General features: G+C 44.4%; 1 protein-coding gene across 10 annotated transcripts in view; it reads left to right on the forward strand.

The window, feature by feature from the left end:
* Positions 1-19,368, forward strand: part of DIS3L2 (DIS3 like 3'-5' exoribonuclease 2) — a 408,739-nt gene that overhangs the window by 366,731 nt on the left and 22,640 nt on the right. For 9 of the 10 annotated variants that reach the window (XR_008381333.1, XM_053598150.1, XM_053598149.1 and 6 more), the window contains one exon: positions 2,723-2,802. The exons of the other annotated variant lie outside the window; for it this stretch is intronic. Coding sequence is in view for 8 of the 9 variants with exons in the window: in XM_053598150.1 (XP_053454125.1) it covers positions 2,723-2,802 (80 nt within the window). In the remaining variant the exon portion in view is untranslated. The remainder of the gene's footprint in view (positions 1-2,722; positions 2,803-19,368) is intronic. 10 annotated transcript variants of the gene reach the window in all.

A 19,368-nucleotide genomic window follows, 5' to 3' on the forward strand; every position in this document is an offset into this window, starting at 1 on the left:
ATCTTGGGATTTTGTGATATGGTCTAACCTTATTGGAGTTAGATGATATCTCAAAGTAGTCTTGATTGCATTTCTCTGATGATTAAGGATGTTGGGCATTTTTTTCATATGTCTGTAGGCCGTGCGCCTGTCTTCTTGAGAGAAATTTCTCCTCAAGTCCCTTGCCCAGCCTGCCATAGGATCACTTGTTCTTTTCTTGCTTATACGTTTGAGTTCTCTGTGGATTCTGGTTATTAAACCTTTGTCGGAGGCATACCCTGCAAATATCTTCTCCCATTCTAAGGGTTGTCTGCTTGCTTTACTTAACTGTGTTCTTGGCTGTGCAGAAGCTTTTTAGTTTGATCAGGTCCCAGTAGTGTATTTTTGAAGCTGCTTCAATTGCCGGGGGGGTCCTCCTCATAAAATACTCGCCCAGACTGATTTCTTCAAGAGTTTTCCCTGCACTCTCTTCTAGTATTTTTATAGTTTCATGTCTTAAGTTTAAATCTTTAATCCAGTGAGAGTCTGTCTTAGTTAATGGTGAAAGGTGTGGGTCCAGTTTCAGTCTTCTACATGTTGCCAGCCCGTTCACCCAGCACCATTTGTTAAATAGGGAGTCTTTTCCCCACTGAATGTTTTTAATTGGCTTGTCAAAAGATCAAATAACGGTAAGTTATTTGGGTTCATCTCTTGGTTCTCTATTCTGTTCCATACATTTACCTCTCTGTTTTTGTGCCAGTACCATGCTGTTTTGATGACTATCGATTTATAGTATAGTCTGAAGTCCGGCAGCGTGATTCCTCCTGCTTTGTTTTTATTTCTGAGTAATGTCTTGGCTATTTGAGGTTTTTTCTGATTCCATATAAAATGAAGTATTATTTTTTCAAGATCTTTAAAGTATGATAGTAGAGCTTTAATAGGGATTCCATTAAAATTGTATATTGCTTTGGGTAATATGGACATTTTAACAATGTTAATTCTTCCCAGCCAAGAGCATGATATGTTTTTCCATTTGTTAACATTTTCAGCTATTTCTTTTCTTAGAGTTTCATAGTTCTCTTTATAGAGATCTTTCACATCCTTTGTTAGATAAACTCCCAAATATTTCATCTTCTTTGGCACTACTGTGAATGGAATAGAGTCCTTAACTCTATTTTTTCGGCTTGACTGTTGTTGGTATATATAAAGGCTACCGATTTATGAATGTTGATTTTGTAACCTGAGATGCTGCTGAGATAGGATTTTGTAACCTATTCCTTGATCACTTCTAAGAGTTTTGTAGTAGAATCCCTGGTGTTTTCCAGATATATAATCCTATCATCTGTGAAGAGCAAAAGTTTGATCTCTTCTGACCCTATATGGATATCCTTGATCGCCTTTTCTTCCCTAATTGCGATGGCTAAAACTTCCATTACAATGTTAAAGAACAGTAGAGACAATGGGCAACCTTGTCTGGTTTCTGATCTGAGTGGAAATGATTTCAATTTAACTCCATTCAATATGATATTGGCTGTAGGTTTCTGTAGATGGCCTCTGTCAGTTTAAGAAATGTCCCTTCTATACCAATTTTCTTAAGTGTTCTGATCATGAAGGGATGCTGGATATTATCACAAGCTTTTTCTGCATCAATTGAGAGAATCATATAGTCTTTGTTTTTTAATTTGTTTATGTGCTGAATTATACTTATAGATTTATGTATATTAAACCAGCCTTGAGACCCTGGGATAAAACCGACTTGGTCATGATGTATAATTTGTTTGATGTGTTGCTGGATTCTGTTTGTTAGGATCTTGTTGAATATTTTACATCTATATTCATTAGTGTATCGGTCTATAATTTTCTTTTCTTGTTGGGTGTTTTCCTGGTTTGGGGATCAGGGTGATGTTTGCTTCATAGAATGTGTTGGGTAGTCTTCCTTTTTCTATATTTTGGAACAGGTTGAGTAATATAGGTACTAGTTCCTCTTTAAAGGTTTGGTAGAATTCTGACATGAAGCCATCTGGTCCCGGGCTTTTCTTTTTAGGGAGATTTTGTATGGTTGATGCTATTTCAGAATTTGATATAGGCCTGTTCAACATTTCCACTTGATTCTGGTTAAGTCTTGGAAGGTGGTGTGCTTCCAAGCCTTGGTCAATTTCCTTCAGATTTTCATATTTCTAAGAATAAAGTTTCTTGTAATGTTTATTAAGGATTTTTTTGACTTTCTGGGGAGTCTGTTGTTATTTTGTCTTTGTCATTTCTGATTGATAAAATTAGAGATTTTACTCTTTTCTTCCTGGTTAGGTTAGCCAAAGCAAGTTATTTATTTTCATAGAACCATATGGACTTTTTTCTTGCTTCAGAGAACCTCTGTTTAATTTGGAACTTTACCCATATATACATATTCCCTGGTGTCGTTATTTGATTGCTGTCTTCTCCACTAGGACCCTATGACCCATGAAAGGGCCGCTCTCTGCTGCATCACTGTTTTCCCTCTGCTAGCTCAGGTGTAGCCCAAAGTAGATACTTAATAAATATATTGTTTGCAAGCAGAATGAACAAGTAGAGTCCTACGAACAGTCCTCCTCAATGACAAGGTCCCTGTGAGGTGTGGGCTCTTTCCAGAGCTGGCAGGCTCAGGTTCTCCAGACACATTGAGAGGAACATGACTTTGCTTGATTTTTTTTTCTTTTTTTCATTTCAGCCGTCGGAGTGAATAGAGGATGCTGCCTAAAACTTGCCTTTTTCTTCTCTCTTTATTCAGCTAAAGCTTGCCTTTACTCTGGACCATGAGACTGGATTGCCTCAAGGATGTCATATCTATGAGTACCGTGACAGCAACAAGTAAGCCACCCAGTAGGAGAGAATGTCACCTCAGGTGTTGTGCAGCAGTGGCATCTATGGGCTTTCTGACACTGGGTGTTTCTTACTAAGGGATTGTTAGGACAGAAATCACACTTTTTGCTACTGAACTAGGTGATAGCTGGCACAAAAATATTTCTGCCACAAGAGTTTTCCAAGTATACTTGGAGCATTTGCCCAGGAGAAGCTGTGATGTGTTAGAAGTTTATTCTGCAGCAGCCCTTCCTTTCCAGGCCCAGCTATCCTTTTGCCCTCCCTCCCCCAAACCCCCAGTAATATACTTGCTCCTTTTATTCCCTGTGTGACTTTGATTTTTGTCACAGTTCTCTAATCGCTGTCTAACTATACTTATGCTTCTGGGTTTTGCTACCATTGTCTAACTTGTGAATTTTATAGTTGGGAGATTTCTGGGTACTTAAACAGATTTAAATTGGTGGTCTTAGCCAGACGTGGTGGCATACACCTGTGGTCCCAGCTACTAAGGAAGCTGAGGCAGGTGGATCATTTGAGCATTTGAGCAAATCCAGTCTGAGCAATATAGTGATACCCTGTCTCTGGGGGAGGGGGGTGGGATGGTGACCTCGTTGGAAAGGTAACACCTGGAATAATTTTATAGCACCTCCTTTCTTCGTCAAGACTGCCTCCTTGACTACATACTTTTGTTTGTAAGATAGTGAAAATAGTGGTAAATGAGGCACAGGAAATGTGCCCTCATAGTGATGATGACAATGGTGATAATGATGGCAGCTGCCTCTGCGGTTTAGGTAGAGTACTGGGGACATCATGTTTCATCCTCAATCCCATTTCATCCTCATAACACCTTGAGCTGTATTCTTTTATTGGCAGAAACTCAGGGAACTAAAGTAACTCACTCAAGATGACTAGCCACAGTGGTGAGAAGCAGTCAACATTACCATGTTTACTCTGGGGAAAGAACAGACAAGGACAATTGTCCCAAGTTGCTATTCTTAGAAACCCCAGTCAATGACAAAGGCAGTCTTAACTAGGACTCAAGTACAATGGACTCTGACCTCATTATTTAAATGTCCAGGCTGTTTAACTTTACCCAGTGAAAGGAAACAAACAGGCACATGCCAGTAGAACTGCACATTACCTTCCAGAAGAGAAGCTCATGTCTTCCTCAAGAACTCTTGCTCTGTTTTGGGTAGAAGATAGGTTATGGGGAGCCCTCGTGACCAAATCTCCATTCAATGCATTATTGTTATGCTTTGTAATTTATCTGTATAAATTATCTGAGGATGCTGTAGTGAGCTATTGTGCACCCCTGATTCCCAGCAAATTAATCATAGGAAAGATTGAGTGTTCTTTAACACCAATTCTGACTTGACTCTGCTCTGTGGAAAAAAGGTTGCTGAGTTTTTCTTCAGTAGGATAAAGGCACTGGCTCTTTAAGTTCATGTCTTAGCCATGCAGATGTTTAATGCCAACAACTTAGGTTGCCTTTGAATGTGAGAAGAGAAAATAGCTTAGCTCTGTGTCTTGGTCTATCTGTAGCACATAATCAGAGCAAGCAATGTAGGAAGAAAATCTAAGGGTTATAAATATAGATAATTTTTTGCTCCCAAAGACCTGTCAAAGAAAGCATTTAACAGCCATGATCTAGACAATTAGGGAAATCAAATGCCTCAGTGACTCTCTTTCTGACTCTCTCTTGTTCATTTTAGGGTCAGTCTTGGGGTTCCTTCCTTCAATAGAGTTATCTATTGAACCTTAGATAACTTTTCTAATCTCTCTGAGCCTCAAAGTTTCTTTATATGTTCAAAACAATGGGACTAATTGTACCTCTGTGGTAGGGAAGTCATGTTTTTTTGTTCGTTTGTTTTGAGACAGAGCCACAAGCTGTCACCCTGGGTAGAGTGCCGTAGCATCACAGCTCACAGCAACCTCCAACTCCTGGGTTCAAGTGATTATCCTGCCTCCACCTCCAAAGCAGCTGGGACTACAGGCACCCGCCACAACACCCGGCTATTTTTTGGTTGCAGCGTCATTGTTGTTTGGCAGACCCGGGCTGGATTCCAACCCGCCAGCTCAGTTGTATGTGGCTGGTGCCTTAGCTGCTTGAGCCACAGGCCCCGAGCAGGGAAGTCATGTTAAAGTCCATCACCACCAGCCTGGCGTATAGAGTGCCTCTGGGAAGTGTTGGCTGCCTTTCTTTCCCACACAGATCATCAGCTCATGACTTCCTTTTGTTTTCCTAACCAGCAGGACTATAGCTAACAGTGTGTTAATTAGGGAACAGGCTGGTGCACCTGGCAGCCCTTAGTTTACCTGATGCTCTCTGCTCAAAGGCAGACTCCTCTCCCCACTTACAAATTATGAAGTGAAACGTGGAAGACCCCATGAGCCTGACTATGACGTCTCTTCCCAGGCTCTGTTCTGTGTTGTCCCCTTTTAGCACCATTTCCTCTAGAATGCCTGGTCCAAATAGTGTAATAGTGGCATTTCGGAAATGAGGATATTCAGCCCAGACCGTAGGGAGCCCATGTTTGTTGTCTCAGGCCAAGTAACATGAAGACAATAGCAGCAGGGAGATGAGATTCTACATGTGAGAGAAACTGGCTTGAATACTAGTTTGGTGCAACTAATTATTGAAAAATATTACTCTTCTCTTCAGGGTATCCCCTGCAGTATAATTTGTGATCATTTCATTATTCATCTCTGTTTGCCAAATTCAATCTGTCAGCAAAAAAAGTTATTCTGAGTAAGTGCTGAGGCTGTTGGGCAGTTCCTTTCCTTTCAAATGGACACTCTGCTTTTGTATTCCCTGGACTCTCTGATCAGCTTCCTTAAAACATCCTGGTAGCTTTGATCCTTGGCTCTAGGTCATCCTGTTCTTCTATGTAAAAGGGCTAATCTCTGCCTCTGGGCTCCAGGCAGGACAGGCCCTAAGGCTGGTCCATTTTGGATGAGACTTGGACCCTGTCTCTTCTTGGACTAGAAGCACAACTCTCAGGTAAATGTTCTTAAAGCCCTGAGGTCATTAGAAAGAGAGAAACTACCCTATTGTGCCTCGAGTTAAATTGGTAAATCTCTCTTCCCCAAAATATTCTGTCAGCTTCCCCAAAGCTATTCAAATCTGCATCTAAGAGATATGAGACCTCACCTTGCCGACAGATACCACCACTCACCACCCAAGGACCCAGAGACCACCTTGTTTTTCTCTGTTGCAGAAAACTTTGCCTATCCTTAATATTAAATCCAATAAATCAAAGAGAGTAATTTATCTCAAATTGATATTTGGTAATCTCTTCATAGGGCAAGGAACAAGGCCTAGGAGAGCGAATAAGTGATTTATGAGAGTTCAGTTAAACATTTGCTAAGTCTCTGCTCTATACAATGTTTTGTGCTAGATACTAGAAAAGCAGGGATAAATTAGACCCAGTTCATGTCCTCAAGGTGTTTGTCTAAGTAGCAAAATAATTCCAGCCCCCTTTGGGATGATGTGTGCTTTGGCAGTGGTAAGAATTGAGCGCTGTGGCAGTAATAATGAAGAAAGTGACTTTCTGAATTATGTCGAGTTCCAGGATGTCCGACCTTTTCTTCCCCCCCCACACCCCCCCACCGCCATACATTGGAAGAGTAAATGTTGTCTTGAGCCACACAGTAAATACATAAGCACTGGGCCGGGTGTGGTGGCTCACGCCTGTAGTCCCAGCGCTGTGGGAGGCCGAGGCGGGTGGATTGCCTGAGCTCAGAGGTTCAAAACCCATATGAGCAGCAGTCAGCCAGAGTAAGACCCCGTCTCTACTAACAACATCAAAAACAGCCAGCACCGCAGGAGAAAGAAAAAAATCAACAAAAAAGGAGTACTTCAAACAAGCATGAACAAGCACACTGAAATTAAAAATTTAAAAAAAAAAAAATACATAAGCACTGACAAAAGCTGATTAGAAAAACAAGTCTGTGCATATTTTTTGTGATACCTGACCACCACAGATAAGCAAAAAAAGTCCTTACAAAATCAGCTGCAGGTTGGACACCTCTGGTGCAGGTGGTGGTGACCTTCACAGATGACTAGTCCAGAAGACTTTCCATCTCCACTGCTACCTCCCTCCTCACTGCCAGACCCGTGGAGCTCCTGAACAAACTGATCTCTCTGCCATTAGCTGCTTGACCTCCCATCTTTCCTCTCTGCAGCCTCAGTGAGCTTGGTATGTCTTTTCATTCTGGTTGCTTTTGAGACCTTATTTTTGTTTTAGTGTTCTACAGTTTCACTCAGTTGTGTCTGAGTGGATTCGTTTGTATTTTATATTGTTTAGGATGCAGCGTAATTCTTCTCATTTAGAATTTGTTATCTCTTGATTCTCTCCTTCTAGAAATCCTGTTAGAAACCTACCATCTTATGTCATCTTTCTTCTCTTTTTTCTATCTATCTGCAAGTGCTGCATTCTAGGAAACTTCCTAAAAGGGTCTGTCACTTTCATTTCCTTGTAGCAGTTTGTAATGTGCTGTTTAAAATAACTTCCCAATATGAGCAGTTCCTTTTTTTTTTTTCATTTTCAGAAGTACTGTTTGGTGCTTTTTAAAAATCAGCGTTACTTTTTTTTATTTTTTTAGTGTCCTAGTTTTTTATTATAATAGCTATCCTTTCTTTTTATGTCTCTAAGCATTTTGATTGTATCTATTTTATTTTATTTATTTATTTATTTATTTTGTTGTTGCAGTTGTTTAGCTGGCCCAGGCCGGATTCGAACTCCCCATCCTCTGTGTATGTGGTTGGCTCTGTAACCACTGTGCTACGGGCACCGAGCCGATTATATCTATTTTATAATCTTTCAAGTTGTTCAATGCTTTCTAGCTCTAATTCTAAGAGTACCAATCCTACCATTTCTTGTGTCTATTGACTTACCTTTATGTGGTTCATTTCCTTATACAGCTTTTTATTTTATTTTATTTTATTTTATTTTTGTCATAAGGAGTCTTAAGCAGGGATTGTCTTTACTGTGGGAGTTCCACACACCATAGGTTGTGGATGTGTTCCTCCATCACCTTTGCATTGTTCTGCCAGGACCCTGCCCTGGAAGTTCCATGGGTCCTACTAGTATAAATGTCAATAACCTTGGCTTACGAGTCCCAACACCTGGGTATTGCACATTCAGACTTCACACCACGTATGTGATGTAGGCTTGGGGCCTACACTTCTCAGGGAGGAGATGCCTTTACTCTTTGCCACTCAGAGATTTCTCTGAGCTATAAGAGAGGTCTTTCTTGTTCCCTGATCAAAGACCATTAGCCCCCTTGAATCCTGGCTTCATTGGGGAAGGTCTCAGTTCAGGTCTTCAGCCTCCCGTGGTTATTAAAATCTCAGCTCTGATAACTATATCAAAGTCTGATATTCCCAATCCCTAGTTGTCATGGTAAAGACTACAGCTCTAACTTAATTTCCTTTTCATTTCAAACATCTGGGAATTTTACCTTTATTCTTTTGAGCTCAATCATATATTTAAATTGTTCTTTTGGTATATTTTATCTATCACTTCTCTGTGTTGGGAAGGAGATCCACGTAGTTTAGTCTGCCATCTTGTCTGAACCGGCTGTCTGAGTAAACTTGTTAAAATGCAGGTCTGACCACTCACTCATTCAACAAACCTATAGAGAGTTTCTGCTGTGTGCCGGTCTAGTACCAGGTCCTGGGGCTCCCGAGCTGAATTAAGCTGATGCTGCCATCAGACGCCCACAGGTTAGCAGAGGGACAAGGCACCCCTCACCCTCAGGGCAGTGCTGTCACCCAGCCCTGCCTATCCAGCACCCACACATCCCTAACCAGGCCACCTCCAGCCTCCTGGGCTCATGTGTCTCTGTATGACCATGCCATTTCCTGCTTCTAGAACATCTACCCCTCTTCCCACTGCCCCCTGTCCACGCAGCTGAGTAACCCCTACTTCTCTTTCTACCCAGCTACACCCCTTCTCTTCTGGGAAGCCATTCCATACCCTCCCAGGCATTACCAGAGCTGGACCAGGTGTGCCTGCCCGTGACCCTGTGCCACGCCTGCCCATCCTCTTGTCTGCATTTCAGTCTTCTCTTTATTGGCTTCCTCTGCTAGGCTGAGTGCTTTTACGGTCAGGGCCCTGATTTGTTCATTTCAGTACCCCAGTACCTGGCAAGTAATGCTTGATGACAGGAAGGCAGGGGCCTACTTTTATTGTTTAGGGAGATTGACCACTGGGGAGTCAAATCTCTTTCCAACTTTGTCTTTTTATTTGTTATGGGATTATGATGAGGATTAAATCACATAACAATGTCAGGGAAAACTGTCTCCGTGGATAGTTATGAATTCTGAAGAACTAAAATGTGGAACCTCTGTTCCACAAAGCTGTACAAATTTGGTTTAACTCTATAAATACAGTAAAAATAATAGTCATTGACATCAACTGCCTACCATTTTTTTCTGGACAGTGAGGCACAGTAATAATTAGGAAGAGCAGTAAATACGTCAAACTAATGTGTAGAAGCTAACTTTGCAAGGCTGTATGTGCTTTGCAAGGCTATATGACATCTAGAGTTGTGATCCATGTAGTATAATTGTAGCAGGAGCTACTGCCTTCTGAATGCCCACCAGCACTGGGCTAGGGGCTGACCCCAGTTATTTTTTGTTATAAAACCATTCAAGAAGGTTATTATTTTCACAGTTTTACAAATTAAGAAAAAAAGATTGAGAATCTGAGACATTAACCTGTAACACTGTGAAAATAAAGTGTCGAGAGCAGGGCATGGCTTGTGTTCAGGTCAGGTATTTCCAAATGCCTGTGCCACTACACCACCTGCCTTCCCCACCGCGTGAGGCTGGAGGGAGTGCCCACTGCAGCCTCTTCCAGCTCTTTGAGAAGCTCTGTATGGGAAATGCTGGGACTTCCAAGTACCTGTGAGCCCCATATTGGGTAGGTAGCTTCTGACTTGTCATCAGAGGTCTAACTGCAGCTAGTCGTGCTCCATGGCAGATCACTGTCCACTCAGTGATGTAGCTTATCCACTTGAAGCATGAAGACTCTGATACATCCCAGGGCTGCAGAAAAATGGAATGAAGTGATGTGTGTGGTGTGGCTGTGTAACCTATAATGACTTCACAGTCTCTGGGTGTAGTTGCCCAAGTATTTGCCTGAGTGGCCCTAGCTTTGGGGTGCCCTCTCCTCTTCCCTGTTGGTAGTTGTCCCTCACTGTGCTCCAGGAAGGCCAGCACTGCTAGCTGATCAGTTGTCCCTGTAAACTCTCCAGAATCTCTTCTGATACTCATAGCTGGCTCCTCTACCTCCCTCTTACTCTTGGCACAGGTTAGTTGACTAACCTAATAAAATGAAATCTTTCCTTTTTTCCCTGCCTAGCTAACTGACTCATTTTGGCGCCTTGAAACATGTATCATCAAAACTGCTAGCCAGCCTCTAGAGATACGAGAGCAAGCTGTCCTGGGGGGTGATTTTCCTCAGTTGAGCATCTGCCACATTCATAAGCCTGCTCTGGCGGTGGCACCACCACAGCCTTCCAGAGAACAAGGTAGTTCTGCACCGGCTGCATGTCCTTTTCCTAGCCCATGGGCACCTGGTAGCTTAAGTCACTGGCCTGCCTGGCACCAGCCAGTGCTTGGACCCCGTAAGCCCATCTGGATTATTTTCCCCAGCCCCTGAGCACATAGTTCTTTCTGGACCTAGGGCCCTCCCAGCATGCCACAGATCCCACAAGGGATCAGGATGCTTGGCTTCTCTTTCTACTGTTCTGTGTTCATCATGGAGGATGTGATGGGATAGTTCGGGTCAAGTGGACTCCCAGCAGGGTTAACGTATGAGAGACAGATTTCAGGAAAGGTCTGTGGAGGGTGAGGGGAAGGTACACAGGTGGGTCTTGCCTGGTCCCCAGGAAAGAGAGGGCCAAGGGCAGCGGGCTGGCTGGGTAGGCCTCAGCTTGCAGTGGCCAGAATTGAATCACATAAGACTTCCAGAGGTCCCTCACCATCCTATGCCTGGGAGCGGAGGGCCAGCAGCTGCTATTTGTCACTTAAGCCCCCACAGGAGGAGGACTGAACTGGAGGGGGCTTCTCTTGGTGCCCCTGACCCACTCCTTGCACTGCACAGGCCTATTTTTCCTTTACTGTGGCCTTTCTTCCTTAGGAGATGCTTAGGAAAGATAGTTAGCTGGCTGCTGGCTCACGCCTATAATCCTAACCCTTTGGGAAGATAAGACAGGAGGATCACTTCAGGCCAGGAATTCAAGACCAGCCTAAGCAACATAGTGAGTCCCCATCTCTACCAAAAGCAGAAAAATTAGCCAGATGTGGTGACCCACACCTGTAGTCTCAGCTACTCGGAAGGCTGAGATAAGAGGATCATTTGCACCCAGGAGTTTACAGTTGCTGTGAGCTATGATGATGCCATTGATGCCACTGTACTCCAGCCTGGGAGAGACAGTGAGACCCTACCTAAAAAAAAGAAAAGAAAGAATGAAAAGAAAAGTCAGTGGGACAGACTACCACCTCTGTTGCTATAGCAAGACTCAGAGCCCCATCTGGCCCATCCTCCCCTCCTGCACTGCCCATACTAAGTTCTTCTCATGCTCAGCTGGAACTGCAGCGGTCTCAACAGTTGTCTAGTAGTGCGACCCACACATTCATTGCTGAGGTTTCTGAGCCCATGACTCTCATATTCTCTGCCAGCCAGTGTTGACATATGTGTCTGTGTCTGTTCACAGTCACACTGGGGCAAGGAAGGTCCACTGGGTTCCTCCTGGCTGTTATTCACCTCTCCCCTATGACTCCTTCTCCCTTACTTTGGCTGGTCCCTGGGTGTACAGAGCCCAAGGAGCCTAGCAGCAGACATCCCTGGCAGTTCAGTGGAACCCTTGCTGTGTTGCCCAGCCTCTGCCCCCTCAGGCTCCATCATCCTCATGGGTGTCAGTGCACCTAGCTTTCGTGACACCTTCTCTTGCTGTCCTCTCTGTCCTGCAGAGAAGACCCACCACTGACCTCCTTACCATGCCAGCATCCCTCTCACCAGCATGCTTCTTATGACTTTGGTAAAGGGGTCACTATGGCTATGGACACCCCTCACAGAACCTAGGCCTCTCTCTGCTGAATTTCCTAGACTCAAAGATGTTTGTCCCCACATGACCCTTCTCTCAGCCTCTTCAGCCTTTTCTCTGCTGTCTGCCAGGGCAGTGCAGGCTTGGCCCTCACACAGCCTTGGATGTCACTTTCTCCAGGCTTCTAAGGCCCCATCCCCTAGAATCTTCGACTGGGTGTTAAATCCTGCATTCCAAGAAAATGCCCTTGAATCAACGACTTCTTGCTCATCCAGCCTTGTTTCTCGGCCCCTTGATCAAGCCCCTCAAATCTTGCCAGCTAATTCTTCTCACTCTTTCAGCATATTGTCTTTTTTTTTCCTTATCAGGCCCAGCACATCCCCAGCTGGACTAGACTGGCATTTGACCCTAGCTATGGGCCTGGCAGCCTGGAGAGGAGGTAGGGATGCCCCTAAAGGGGATCGACCTCTGCATCCTGCAGCGTGAGGACATTGCTTGCCTCACTAGGGAAGGCTGGGCCAAAGAGGCACTCTGCTCCCACACTGGGCCTTTTGCTGCTTTTAGGAGCCCCCAGTTTGCCAGGGGCTTCTGCAGAGCAGTATTCACCTTAGAACACGCAGCCCCCTCCATAGTCCTGTTACTGTGAGTCTTCGAGCATTTAGGCTACTGCTTTGTGCAGGGCCTATCCATGCCCACATCCCACTCAGAAGAGTGTCCCCCTGTGCCTCCCAGGTAGTGAGCTACCCCCATACTCTACCTTTCTGCCTGTCTTCTCAGAACCACTCTAGCCCCTCTTGCGTCAGTTCAGGCCTCTAAAGCAGATGCCAAGGCAGGGCTCGACGCTAAGAGATATATGAAGGAAGATGCCTGTGAAGGGTGAGAGGGGAGCAAGCAGGAGGAGGCAGAGAGCCTTTGGACTTGGACAAAAGTCTGACCCCCTGTGAAGGAGTCGGGGAATGAAGGGGGACTGGGTAGGGAGAGTCTCAGACTGCGGCTTAGTTTTGAGCAAGGCTTGCTGATGGAAGTCCTTGAGCCAAGGCCAAAGTTGCCTGCGACCTGGCCTGCTTCTGGACCCTGGAGGTGTGCTCACAGGAGGAGTAGCTTCAGGACATATGCAGTGGTGGATCACAGCACCTACAGCTGGAGCCATCTTCAGTGGCAGGAGATCCAAGTTTTGCCTTTTCCTGGCTGCCACACTTGGGGAGGAGAGAGAGAGAACAGGGGGTTCCGGGATTAAGTCACATGTTTTATTTGTTTCTTCCCCTGCTTGTCTTTCTTCTCTTCCTTCTTCCTAAATAAGTAGAAGGAATATTTCCCAGCAGCCCTGACAACTTCAGACCAGCACCAACACTTCCCAGTACTTCAGAAATGACGCTTTCTGTCTTCACCTTGGAGCTGATGCCAGTTCCTCAGGCTAAGCAGCAGCGTTACCTAAAAGCCATTCATTACAAAGAGCACACTGCCAGGTCAGAATAAAGGCTTTTCTTGTTCCCTGGTGAAACCCCTATGTAGGAGAAAGAAGAACTGGAAATCATGGGAGAGGAGGGGTTTGGGGGAAGTTGGAGGCAATGCAGCCAGGGAGGTGCCAAAAGTGACCTCATAAGAGCAAGCCTGCAGCTGCACCCTGTGTGTGGGAGTTGGCCGCGCTCAGCACAGGTGTGAGCATCACTGTGTTCCATCACAGCTGCTAGTGATGCAGACGCAACTCCTGATTCCATTGCTGGACTCAGGGGTGGTGTTCAGCAAAGGGCATGTCTCCCCACTGTCCACCCAGACAGAGGGACAGCCATGGCTCTGTATACCCTTCTCTCCCATCACCTCACTCCATGCAGCAGCAATCATGATATCTTGAATGTCAAAATACAGCATTACATGCTGGCTTATACCTATAATCCTATTGCTTTGGGAGGTTGAGGCAGGAGGATTACTTGAGGCTAGGAGTTCAAGAACAGCCTGAGCAACATAGGCCAGGGTTAGTGGCTCATGCCTGTAATCCTAGCATTTCAGGATGCTGAAGAAGAAAGATCACTTGGGGCCAGGAGCCAAATACTTTTCTCTACCAAAAAAAAAAAAAAAATAGAAAAAATTAGCCAGGCATGATGGCACGCACCTGTAATCCCCACTACTTGGGAGGCAGAAGCAGGAGGCTCCCTTGAGCCCAGGCATTTGAGTTGCTATGAGCTATGATGATGCCACTGCACTCTAGCCAAGGCAACAGAGTGGGAGCCTGTCTCAAAAAAAAAAAAAAAAAAAACGTACAAACAAACAAACAAAAAAACTCAGTGTTTCATTTAACCTCCATATTATCTACAGAAAGAAGGGGTTATGAACACTCCCATTTTAGAGAAAGGGAAACTGATGCCCTGAAGTTCAAGGTGTACATAAGAGGTCAAGTGAGCAGGCTTCTCTCTGGAATATACCTCAGCTGTGCAAAGCCAGCAGGTGTGGGGCCTCAGAACAGCTACGCAGAAGTGGTGCTGAGCCATCCTGGGGCTGCACAGCCGCCTGCTGTGTTTTTACATTACCTCTGGAGTTACAGTCTCCACTCCCCTGCACATGTATTTGGACACACAGCAGACCAGGGTGAGAGGAGCTGTGCTAAATAAGGACCCTTCCCCATCTACTGGGAAAACGGGGGAAGAGAGATGAAGTGCTTTAGCATTGTTTCCCCTGCTGCTGAGCCCTGGTACTCAGCCCTTTATAGAAGTCACTAACCCCTCAGCTGGCTTTCTGAGTCCAGAAATGATCAGAGCAAGGAAATACGGAAACCACAAAAATGGGCAGTATTAGAAAAAGAACATACCCAGGTCGAGAAATGGAACATTACAGCCCCCAGGAGCCTCCCACGTGCCCCTCTCTCCTCCTGGAAGGATACCACCATTGTAATCTCTGATACTATCGATTGGATTAGTTTTGCCTGGCTTCAAACTTGATATAAATGGAATCATTCAGTATATTCTCTTTTGTGTCTGACTTTGTTTCTTTCAAGATTATGTTTATTTGAGTTCTTCTTTGCCGTTGCACCTAGCTATAGTCCAGTGGTTCTCAACCTTCCTAATGCCACAACCCTTTAAAACAGTTCCTGTGGGTTGTGACCCACAGGTTGAGAACCACTGCTATAGTCCATTCATCAGTTATCTAATCTGTATTAATTAAATCAACAATTTGAGTTGTTTCAGTTTGGAGTTATATGTTTGTTTGTTTTTTGCAGTTTTTGGCCAGGGCTGAGTTTGAACCCGCCACCTCCGGCATAGGGGCCAGCACCCTACTCCTTTGTTCCCTGGTGAAACAGGCCACCTTTGAGCCACAGGCGCTGCCTAGTTTGGAGTTATTATAAATAATTCTGCTCATACATGTCTTTTGGTGCACATGTGTATTTCTTTGAGTATGTACCTAGGAGTGAAATTGCTCAATCATATGTAATGCACCAGCAATGTACAAGAGTTCATCTGTTTATTGGCCTTTCAGTAGAGGGCCTTTTCTGATTTCTTGCCCAATCTTCTACCAAGTTTTCTGTTTTTCTTCTTGATTTATCATCCTCTCTGTTCTGTATCCATCTTTTTCTTTATGATTAAATGCTTCTTTTTATCACATTAAAGAAATTTTTGCTGGGTGGTGCCTGTGGCTCAGTGCGTAGGGCGCCAGCCCCATATACCGAGGGTGGCAGGTTCGAACCTGGCCCCGACCAAACTGCAACAACAAAAAAATAGCCGGGCGTTGTGGTGGGCGCCTATAGTCCCAGCTACTCAGGGAGGCTGAAGCCAGAGAATCGCCTAAGCCCAAGAACTGGAGATTGCTGTGAGCCTGTGATAGCACGGCACTCTACCGAGGGTGACAAAATGAGACTCTGTCTCTAAAAAAAGAAAGAAAGAAAAGAAATTTTTGCCTATATCAAAATGATAAAGACATGTTCCTATATTATCTTCTAGAAGAATCTACTCAGAATTAATTTTTACTATGGTATAGCAAGTTCCATTTTTTCCACAGGGGTATCTATTGACTCAGCATCAGTAATTGAAAAGATTCCCACCGCTTTCCAGTACCACCTTTTTTTTTTTTTAATTAAATCATAGTTGTGTACATTAATGTGATCATGGGGCACCATACACTGGTTTCATAGACCATTTGACACATTTTCATCACACTGGTTAACATAGCCTTCCTGGCATTTTCTTATTTATTATGCTAAGACATTTACTTTCCACATTTACTAAGTTTCATATATACCCTTCCAGTATCACCTTTGTCAAAAACAAAGTGCTGGCATCTGCTCTGGTCTCTTTGCACACTCTATTCTGTTTCACTGGTCCGTTTATCTATTGTTTTGTTTTGTTTTTTTTATTAAATCATAGCTGTGTACATTAATGTGGTCATGGTTTATCTGTTGTACCAGTAGTGTGTGGTAAGGAGCTCAGTAGCCTGTTTTAATTTTTGTACCTTTATAAAAATCTTGATATCCAGTTGGGCTAGACATTTCACCTTGCTCTGCTGCTTCAAAGAGCTCTTAGGCTATTCTTGGCCCTTTCCATTTCCATATAAATTTTAGACTCAGACTGTCAGTTGCCACATACATGCACATGAACTTGCTAGAATTTATATTGAGATTGCTTTGAACCTATAACTCAATTTGGGAAATATGATGCTTTATTATTATTCAGTCTTCTACTCCATAAACACAGTATATCCCTCTATCAGATCTCTTTTGATTTCAGTAATGTTTTATAATTTTCAGAGTAGCATTCTCATTCATCTTTCATTACCTTTCCTCTTAGGTATTTGATTTATGGTATTATTTTAAGGAGTATTTATAAATTTCATTTTCTCTTTGTGGCTGATATAAAGAAATACAATTTGTTTTTTTAATCAATTCAGTGACCTTCCTAGATCTGTTTATTAGAGTCAAATAATTTATAGATTCTTTTTGATTTTCTATATACCTAAATTGTATCACCTGCAAATAATGACAGTTTTACCTTTTCCTTTCCAGTTCTTATATCATGTATTTCTATTGCACTATACAGTTTCACAGAAGTAAGGACAGCAGGCATCTGTGTCTTGTTCCTGATTTCAGAGTTTTCGCCATAAACTCACTTGTAGATTATGGTGGTTTTTGGGCTAAGAGCTGGGCAGATAGAATCTTATTTTTTATTTAAGAGAAATAAAGACTGCTATCCCTTATTTTAACCTTGTAAGGAAGGTTTTGCCTTGTCCATGTCACAAAGGATTGAATGAGGATTCAGATAGATCTGTCAGATTTCAGAGCCCAGGCTATTCCTACTCTTCACTGATTCCCTGGCAGAATATTAAATGTGTAACCCCCAAGATCACAAATATCACTTTTGTCATAGATGTCAAAGAGAAGAGTTGCCAGACTACCTCACAGGTACATTTAGCATCTTTGCATTTCGACAGTAACCCCCTCCCACAAATCTCCCCATGTCTGTCATCTGCCCCATGCCACATTTCTCTGGTTTCTGTGGCCATGGAAGCAAACTCAAGCATACACCAGGGCTGGCGGGTTCAAACCTGGCCTGGGCCTGCTAAACAACAATGACAACTCCAACAATAACAACAACAACAACAAAATAACCGGGCGTTGTGGCGGATGCCTGTAGTGCCAGCTACTTGGGAGGCTTAGGCAAGAGAATCGCCTAAGCCCAGGAGTTGGCGGTTGCTGTGAGCTGTGATGCCACAAGACTCTACCATGGGTGACAAAGTGAGACTCTATCTCAACAAAAAAAAAAAAAAAGAGTCTCAAGCTGAAGGGAGCCCTTTGTGTCTGCTTATGACAAGGCTACACCTGTAGCTCTCGCTAGCCACCTAGTTAAGCCACCCATGACCTAGATGCAGAGCCTTCCCAAGTCTCTGCTGCTGTACTGTCCACTGCTGTCTGCTGGAGAGAGATGGGCTGGGGGCTTTTCTCCTAGTCAAAGCAACTCAGACTATGGGGTAGAGCCTGTCCTTTTTTTTTTTTTTTTTTTTTTTAAAGAGACAGTCTCACTTTATCACCCTCAGTATAGTGCTGTGGCACAGCTCACAGCAACCTCCAGTTCTTGGGCTTAGGCAATTCTCTTGCCTCCGCCTCCCGAGTAGCTGGGACCACAGGCGCCCGCCATAACACCCGGCTATTTTTTGTTGCAGTTTGGCTGGGGCCAGGTTTGAACCCGCCACCCTTGGTATATGAGGCCTGTGCCCTACCCACTGAGCCAGAGCACCACCCCTAGAGCCCGTACTTTTAAGCCCTTTGTAGTCTCAGCACTCCCACTGTGAGGATTATGAGTCCTGTGCAGATACACAGACTCTTTCTCTGCTGAGACTCAAGAGAGGAATGAATAGTGAAAATTGGCATTTTGTTTTCCCTATGTAGGTACCTGCCACATCCATACCTATTCTAGAATTTTCTGGCATGACTGTGTCTCTTTCTCTGTTTCTTGGATATTTGTCCATCTGCAGTTTTGCGCCTCCAGCGGAACACTGCTCTCTGGTCCCTTGAAGATTAGCCTTCATAGGCTGTTGGCTCAGCCAGGCAGTTTTTAATGCCAATGAAGCTTGGCCCTTTTCAGAACTCAGAGAAGTTCTAGCAGAGACTGTGATATTCAAGCTAGATCCCTGTGTGACGAACAGGGTCACTCAGTTCCTGGCAAAGTGGGACAAGTGCTTCCAGCCCCCTCCATACACATGTGCATGTTCAGGTATTTCGGTGGCAAATTCCTTTGCAGTAAACACGCTTTCTTGGGTACCTGGAAGCCTAGAGCCCAGGCCCAGGCCACAGAAGCCTGAGATACTCACAGGGAGGTTAGCCTGTGAAGGAAATAGGCCACAGGATTGCGTGTGGAGTCTGAACCTGAAGAAAGGTGCCCATGGCTGTCACCTCCTATGACTGCCTGGCAGATGACCAGAACATGCTTGGCTTTCTCAGCTTTTGGCTGTGCTCTCTGTGGGGAAATGTTCCTGACCTATCTTCACTGCCACTCCCAGCTCTCTGGAGTATTGTGGCTTTTTCTTAGAGGTTGAGCAGGAAGCCTCCAGAGTCTGAAGGGATTTCTGTGCTCCAAGACAGACAACAGCTATCAGTGAGCATAAATCACTTAGCAGCTGCTTTGTTTATTGAAGAAGAATGGAACACGCTTACTCTGTTCTTGGGATGCTTCCCCGATAGGGCATCCAGCTGGGATCTCACAGTGACTCAGAGGAAGTAGCCAACTTCTACAGCTGCTCTACAAACCCCACATGATAGGGCCTGGCTGAGATAAAGAATGTGTATCACTCTACTGACATTGAGCTACCCCCGGGCTGACCCATGCCTACCTCAAGGGTGGGCAAGACCTGGGCTGGATTTGAACCTGCCAGCTGAGGTGTATGTGGCTGGTGCCTTAGCCGCTTGAGCCACAGGCGCCGAGCTGCAGAAGGGACTTATCATGCCTCAGTCTTTTATCCTAGTGTATATCCTAGCTGCTAGAGTCACCAAACTTAACTCTCACGTCATCGAGGTGGGCCACTAGTCTCCTCAGAACCATC

This window comes from Nycticebus coucang, chromosome 7 (genome assembly GCF_027406575.1).
Source record: "Nycticebus coucang isolate mNycCou1 chromosome 7, mNycCou1.pri, whole genome shotgun sequence".
In the NCBI taxonomy this organism is placed as follows: Eukaryota; Metazoa; Chordata; class Mammalia; order Primates; family Lorisidae; genus Nycticebus; species Nycticebus coucang.